The sequence below is a fragment of the Stigmatopora nigra genome, chromosome 2 (assembly GCF_051989575.1).
Source record: "Stigmatopora nigra isolate UIUO_SnigA chromosome 2, RoL_Snig_1.1, whole genome shotgun sequence".
Lineage (NCBI taxonomy): Eukaryota > Metazoa > Chordata > Actinopteri > Syngnathiformes > Syngnathidae > Stigmatopora > Stigmatopora nigra.
In genome coordinates, this window is record NC_135509.1 from 11792459 (window position 1) to 11800584 (window position 8126).

An 8126-nucleotide genomic window follows, 5' to 3' on the forward strand; every position below is an offset into this window, starting at 1 on the left:
ACTATAAATTTGCTTAAATTTTATTCATGAAATTCAGAGACTGAATTCTGGTAAGTACATACTAATCGGAGCCAGATTTCCCTTTTTTACTGTCTCATTTCTGATTGATTAGATAAATGAATTGCTTTGTTCATTGTTTTCAGAGTTAACCAGCATCTGGCATGTCATATCTTATCATGTCTAAGGGCTGATGAGACGTTTTGAGCAAGCTGAGAAGTCGTAAAACTAAGTGATTAGACGTGATCTTGACTCAGTGTTGTTAAAAACACGCACCACACATTATAATGAGAAACTTTTATTTTTACAACCTAAGATAAACGCTTTTGACAAATGACATGAAATGCACCACCAACCAATGGCTCTCCCCAATACAATGGAAATAGATTTGGTTTGACTTGCTTTACTTATCTATTCTAATGTAACACTCGTAAAACTTGAAGGAATACAGTTTTTTTCCTTGTTTCCCCTTTTAACTAAATTGATAACCATTTAAGAGACAGTGGTCATTACAGTGGACATCTATTCAAAATGATAATTCAATATTGTTCTGTAAGACCCAATTCAATGCGGCGCTGGTGCCAAGTTTGAGACTCCTGTATGAATGTATAATCAAAAGGGGAGGAAAAAAATCATAATTTGTGCTTGAAAGGGTTAACACTGTTGGGACCTTTTTTTTTTAAATTTATCTTTTTAAATCAACTCGATACAAACCGTCCAAATTTCCTAGGATTGTGCTTTACATACCAAAATTGTTTCCGAGCCAGAGGGTGCATCTTGAAAAATAAATGATTAGTTACAAATATTCCCAACACAAGAGCTGTGAATTGTGCAAAGATCTGAATTGAAGAAAGCAAACTATTCTATTGTATCCAAATCATCATTAAGAGTGTCACCTGTTTTGAATCCGACATTGTCTAAACTATGTATATTATTTATTAAATATTATTCAGTCAATGATGGACGTGTGAAATAAGGTTCATTTGCCCTCACGCTCCAAACCTGATACAACTCATCTGTAAACAAGCCCTAATGTTCAATGAATGATTGGTGTATAACTACAGTATTCTATGATATTCAACACAAGTGTTTCACGGTAAAAGCGCACAATTTACATAGAAAGCAATGGATCACATACATCACATACCTAATACATAACCTCTTCCTTATTCTCTTTGTCATTGTAAATGAAACAAGATGGCAAAATGTGCGTTTTTTTTGTTTGTTTTGTTTTTTAACATACTCAGAAGGCACAGCTCAGAGCCAGCCGACTTACAGCAGGTTTGTGTCGGTCAGTGTAAAGCTAGAAATGCTAAGGTAAGCAGGTGGTCGTTCTGATGGCGTGGCTCTCGGCTCAATATATCCACCAGTGGCAAGACAAGGCACTGTAGACATACAGGTCGCTACTCGGGTCAATGTGTTAACAAAGGAGGCTGACTAAGATTAAAAAATGATGGTAGCTGTTACTGACGTCTTTATTTTGGCCTCTGTGCCTTTTATATTTCAAGTGGTTGGTGGTCTTTTTCAAGACGGTTTAAATCCTCAACGTATTCCTAATACTTGTGACTATTCAAATTCCATACAAGTTGTAAGTAAAATTTTTACACCACTGGTTACTCAATCGATGTGCATGTCAAGCATAGAAGATATGTGAATTAAGATCATTCTTGTGTTTTAGTTTCAAGCCAAAACATGCATAAATGAGAAACCCCAGTTTGTCTTTGGGTTAGGGCCACATCATGTTATGACCATTTTGTGTCGCTTGTCAACAAAAAATGAAATATTTTGCACTCTAGTCCTTTCCTCCTTATTTCAGGGATGATAAAATAAAACTCATGTGAGTGCTCAACAGGAGCTCTAAACCACAGCAGAGCAAATGAAACCATCTGCAGAGGTTAAGGTGATAATGACATGATAAAGAAAACAGAAGAGCAGGTCAAATGGTGACTGATCTAAGGCGTGTCGTGGTACTGTACCCACTCCATAGACAGCTGGAAGTTCAGCAAGTCGATGAAGCTATCGCGTTCATTCCAATAATCTGGAAGGAGCTAAACCACTGGCGCAATGAAGTCTGTTTGGGTTGTTTACGCTGCAGTTCTATTACACACGTTTGCCGAAGTCCTTAAGGCCAAGCGGAACTTGCAAAACAACACAAACTGGGCCAGACCAAATGATGCGTAGCTTGGCTTTAGCGCTTAACTGAGAGTGCGACACACCACATAGGGATTATTAAAAGTCTGATCCTTGACCAATGTGCATCGCAGTCAAAAAACAGCGTCCTCCTGGAATTTTCACTGGGTGGGGATTCTGGAAAATTCCCAGTCAAAATCTGGAGATGGTCACCAAGAGATGGTTTTAAAAGATCAGTTTCTTCGCTCAACTTCGTCATTTTGTTAGAAAGTGATACCTTCGTAAGTCATTTGCGCCCGTAGATAAACCATTTGATCAATTTTACAAATTGATGAAACATTTTCAGAGTTTTTGTACAAATTGACTGGCAATTATCTTAAGAGTGTGACAAAGTCGAAGATCTCAATGGATGCTTTAGTCTGTGACTTTCTGCCTGCCTGCACGCCTACAGTCTTGCATTGTTTGGGTCAACATCCACAGGACTGTAGTTTGTTGCTATTGGAAACACTGGCTGGAGAGCTTTGTTTTTTTTCCCACTACAGTGCTGATTTCCTCCTCGGGGCAATCCGTATCTATAGAAATATTGGAGGATTCAAATCCATGCAGAATGTGACAGAATGTAACCGTTCCATCTCAAGTTCTCTGAATGCCCACATTTAGAAGCAATCAGTTGATGTCTTGATTTTTCACTTCTGGTCTTGAAGTTTATGATTAGAAAACATTGCCCATCATTTCAGGCTAAATCTGTCGAGTGATCGTCGTTTTTCTTTCATTTTCCAGGATAGACTGTGATTTTTCCGGCCTCGGCCAGTCGTTGGATGATCTGTGCTTCGAAGTCGGCGTCGTGGACACCAGTCTTTCGGAATTCTCCAGCGTAGCGGTTCTGCTCCCAGTAGTGGTGCCAGTTTCCCCGACCGTCCGCCCCAAATCCAAACACATTCACCTTGAAAAGTCGATATTCAAAGGGTAAGTTCTGGGTAGTTGCTAGAAGTAAAATGTCTGACAGTACTGACCTCATCACAGACGTGCAAGGCGAAGAAAAGCACCAGCATGCCTGTAGATGGGTAGCGGCCATGATGCCTGGTCCAGTTATCGTGAATGTATTTAAAGAATGCTGGATTGAAGATTTGGACCTGGGTACAGACAAGTAGCTTTTCTAAATACTGGAACAAATTCAATCAATGCACTTTAGTGGGAAGTTGACATTTTCTCGGGTTCATTCTAATGTGTTCAAGCCACATGCTTGTTTTACTTGATTGAATGAATGGTGATGCTTTTTCTGAGGTCTTCAATTTTTGTTACCTATTTGGCTGCCATTGGGGGTGATAGATGTCCAATCCTTTTTAATTGGGAAGCCTGCCAGCAAATAAACCGATTTTCATTTGCTGGAAGCCCTCCCAGTTTAAATGAGTGGTACGGCTACTTGTGACAAACACATTTTAATTCACAGCCAAAGGATGAAAAGAGCAAGAGTTAAACAATTAGTAATGAGTTTGTTTTACGCGTGAATGCCAATATCATTTTCTTCAACAGTCAAGCTGAGCCCAGCTCATCAATTCATATGAAATGCACAGAGGAAGAGCAACAAGATTCCCGGCCGTTTTGAAGACAAGGCAAATCTTCAACTAAAGTCAAAGTTCTTCCAAGGACTCGCCCCGGGCATTAAGAAAAAAAAAAGGCATGGATTCTGCTTGGCTGGTTTTGATGTCGGTGGCACCGGAAGAGGAATTGATCTGGTGAGTAACAGTAATTCCACTTTTCTAATCTACAGGTAACATTCAGTGCCAAAAAGCAAGACTTTAGATCGCTCTTGGTAAATCTTACAAATCCATACTCTTGGCTAAACTCCAAAAACGGCTGTAAAACTGCGTTGGTGCTCAGGCAATGATAGTCTCCAAGAAGTCAGCTCATGGTGGAGATTATGTGAAGTTTATTTATTTTATGGATTAAACAGCGAGTGGAAGATTATTTCAAACAAAGGGACGATTTCTTCCCTAACTAATCCTCTATGAACAAAGGCAACATGCAGTAATAGCAAGCAAGGCGTTTGTTTGCATATATTCAGTAGAAGCTTACCTTGTCTTTATCTACACGAAGAAATTGCTTCACTGGAGCGTACGTGCTGTGGGAAAGATAGGTCGCATTAACATTCCTTCAGTTGGATTGATAGATGGAAGACGGATGGCCGCCACCCAGGTGGGAGAAGTGCACTTACAATCGAATCTGGCCGGTAGACAGCGCACTGGTAATCCAAACGAGATCTAACGTTTTAAAAGGAACCAGGACAAAGCTGACATTGGCTGCCAGGTTCTTGGCACTCTCTGGATACATGAAGTGGTGAGTGGTGCGGCTCCCGGCGTCTTCCTCGTAGCCCACCGTCGGGGCCAAGTTTATCCTGATGGGGCGAGAAGGGACTGAAAACTCATTGGCGGATATTAGTCGCGATAGTTGCAAATGCATTTGATCTGTGGAGGCTGGTATGATCGATAACACGTGGGACTGGAGTATATTGTCTTTATCGCGACTTCATACAGTGGAACGGAATTAATTTGGCAAAATCAGGCTGGAACGGAAGACCGTGAAATGTGTGGGACAATGATGAAGGCTGGCGGAGCTCTGCAGTATTATACACCCAACAAATGTCTAGCCACATCGAATAAAACAGTTTGCGCCAAGACGGACAGAAAGTGGGCGGTTGTGGGTGGTTGTGAGTCTGAGCTCATTTTAAAATGTAAAATAGAGTTAAACTGCTGAAATGAGAACGTCGAGCACTCTATGACAGCCCACACTTATCTACTTAAAATGCAAAACTGCCGCTTTTTCTTTCAATATTCCGACACAACAAACAACTTGAGTTGCTCAATGGCGAGGAGTCCAAACCTGACAAACTCAGCTGAACCATTCTCAACATGTTTCTTCCTGACCCTTGAATATTTGCGTCAACCAACAAGTTCACCGAGTATACGAGTCGGTTATTGAGATTTTTGATAACTTGAAGCACGAGTTAAGCATCAAAATAGTCAGTCCTATATCGATTGTTACATATTGCTAGTGATGTAACCAGCCAACTCCAAACCAAATGTTATATATGTAGGATTTGCTCTTGGCATAAAACAAAAGAAGAATTAGATTGAGGCCAAAGGATTTACTGTGAATGCCTTCAGGACCGACGCAAGTATTTTAATTCAACATCTTAGGATTGTCGGCCTACCAAGAAGCTGATGACCTCAGCCCCTCCCCGACACCAATAGGAATAAACAAAACATTAAGATTAAATATTGCAACGGAGGCGCATCTGTTTCCTTTCCCTTTTAGTCCTGATGTAACTTTAATGACGGTGTATACCAGCCATCTGCCTCTTCCTAATACACTTGGCATTATAAACCACACGATTCAGTCTTCTTACCTCATGATGTAGTTGTGTCCATCTATGGTCGGCCCATATCCTGCCCCACGCAGATTCCCAGAATTCCCAACTACGGCACAGCGTAAGCATCGACTCGGATCCCACGAGCCGTATGGGGATCGGCCAGGAATCACCTGGAACAAAACGCCATTATAACGTGAGGAAAAATGAAGTGCTAGGAGCACTTGATGATAATAATTGTACAATATGATAAAAGCCATACTAATTCATCCCCCACCCCCCCAGAAAATAGCACCTTTTTAAATACAGCAACTCTGAAATAGTCTCTTTTAAACATAATAATCCCAGAAAGTTCAATTGAAGAAAGTTTAGTCACTTTAAAGTCATTTCATCATCTAAATTTCTATGTATTTAAGTTAAATAGGGTACCTGGAACAATCGAAGCAACACTTGCTGGATGTTGTGTGGTTTAAACTGGGGCTGCAACATCTAAAAAGGGGAAAACATGTTTAGAAGAACAGCATCATGGGTTTGTAGTACTCTGGCGTGTAGTTGTGCTGCTTCCTGCCATCTCCATGTACGGAACTGCCTAAACATGGTTGTATTTCCAATTGGCATAACTTCCTAACTTACTGAATTCCATTGACAGCTGCAAAAAATTCCCAGTACAAATGATTTGGAGTCAATTCTTCTGGTGATATTTATATTTTTCATTCATTTTTTTGCATTAATGCACGTTTGCTTGTTTCTGGAAGTTTACAGCACTTGAAAATTTGTCACAAGCGAAATGACTTTTCTAAAAGTACCCAATTGTGATTGTCTAGGTTTCATTCAACATGAGCGCAAAGTTCAAATCCATATAATATTTTAAGAAAATTCAAAACCTTGGTTTGACTTTTTACAGTTTCCCTCTCACTTTCACATATCTTGTTGCCTAGCATTTGGATGGGTCCCATTCCCCGAGCAGCCTGTATGCCCTCACGTCTGTAATTCCTTCTCTTTAATTTCCCCCCGCTCCCTCTTTGTTTGGTGTCTTCCTCCTCCTCAGCTTTCTCGGTCTCTCTGGGACATCTGAGCGTCACGCGGCTCATCAGCAGTGATCAGAGAGCACTAAATCTCTCTAACTCCCCCATTACCTCTCACTCTCCAGCTGGTCTTTGTTTCTCCTTCATCCTCATCTTTCTCCATCTCTCTATCCTTCTCCTTCCCTGTCTCTCATATGTCCCTTGTGCAATGCCAAATCCAGCTTGGCACAAAGTGCCTTTGTTGCTCTGGAACCACTAATCTTCATGTAAGTTGACTACTAAGGTATAACATACCTGGCAGCTCTATTTCATTTTTTCAGTATGGCCGGTAAAGACAAACATTTGAGATATTTGACAGTCATGTCGGCTTGAGACCAAATTCAAGTAGTCAAAAATGCCAGTCATGAAGGACGAATCCAGGAGAAGTTGTCATAACGAGTGAAGAATTACTTAAGAGTATTAAATACAATGGGGAAAAATGGGTTGTTACTTACCACCCACCAGTAGTAGACATCGGAGGGAAGCTGGATATTGTCTCTGGTCCAAACAGGTGAGATATCCGGGTCATAGTTCTCATCGAACCAATCTGAAACTCCGGGGTCCTCGACACAACGAGGACAGGCGCATGTTTTCTGCTGTGGGGAGTCAGAGGGAAGCCGTCTGTGCGAACCCGCGTAACTGGGCACCAGCTTGACCGGCCGAGAATCCTCCCAGCCGGGTGGCTCCAGGTAATTGAAGCCCACGCCGCTCCGGAGCGAAACGGAGAAAAAAAGCGAAGTCAGAAAGACCAGAACCAGCGAGCCGAGGACCACCAAGACTCTGGGAGAACATCTTGGCCTTCTGGTTCTTTCAGCTCCGCTCCCTTCCCTGTTACTACCCGAGGCCCCGACCCCAGGTGCAGTTCTACCAATCCAAGGCCTGGGCGCACTCCTCAAAGGACCCCGATCCCAGAACCCCCAATGCCTGTCACGCTGCAGCGCGGAGGAAGGGATGCGGCCTCCCCACGGCCATATCCCGACGCCTTGGCCTGCCACTGTACCCAGCAGCCACCGAGGCTCGGTCAATGGGATAGGACAGAGCTCCTGGTATGGCACTACGGACTAGAGGTTGCGCCCGCAATCATTTCCGTAAATACCAGACAATGCGCCACATTGTATTTGTCCCAGAAGCCGTGCACTTGGCAATCTTCCTGCTCTGACTTTCTCTGTCTTTTTCCCCCACCCCCGTCTACAAATATGTGTTGGTCTCACACAAAGAAGTTGCTGCAGTCGGCGATTTTAAGAGTCCTTTTCTGTTGCATCAAGACACGCAATCTTTATCCAGATGTCTCCCTCTGGTCCTCTGCCATTTTTGTTTCCATCACTTGCATCTTCTGGCCGTTAGCGGAAAACCGGCGAAGAGTGACTGCAGATGCAGCAGGTTGTCGTCCTGTTCGGCTCTACCATCTGCGCAAGTAACCCAGCTCACTTTGAGGCTGCTGCCTTTCCGGTGTCTTCTGTTACACTGTAGTCAGAACCTAGAAAAGCTTCAGTTCAGTGTGGCGGAGAGAGGGAGGGATGAATGTAGGAGGAGCGGCAGTAGAAGGGAGGCGGTCTGGCCTGAAGGGT

The 8126-nt window shown here is 42.7% G+C and overlaps 1 protein-coding gene across 1 annotated transcript; it reads right to left on the reverse strand.

The window, feature by feature from the left end:
• Positions 1-299: 299 nt before the first annotated feature.
• st3gal2 (ST3 beta-galactoside alpha-2,3-sialyltransferase 2) lies at positions 300-7888 on the reverse strand. Its single transcript, XM_077735347.1, has 8 exons — positions 7883-7888; positions 7014-7619; positions 5924-5983; positions 5534-5667; positions 4343-4522; positions 4204-4249; positions 3141-3260; positions 300-3070 (listed from the first exon to the last, which is right to left on the reverse strand). The coding sequence occupies exons 1-8, from the start codon at positions 7886-7888 to the stop codon at positions 2897-2899; spliced, it is 1326 nt and encodes a 441-aa protein (XP_077591473.1). The 3' UTR covers positions 300-2896.
• Positions 7889-8126: the final 238 nt, after the last annotated feature.

Coding starts and splice junctions, on each gene's coding strand:
- st3gal2 (XM_077735347.1), bottom strand. Junction 4,523..5,533: donor GGACACAACTACATCATGAG/GTAAGAAGACTG, acceptor TCGCCCCATCAG/GATAAACTTGGCCCCGACGG. Junction 4,250..4,342: donor TCTACCGGCCAGATTCGATT/GTAAGTGCACTT, acceptor TCTTTCCCACAG/CACGTACGCTCCAGTGAAGC.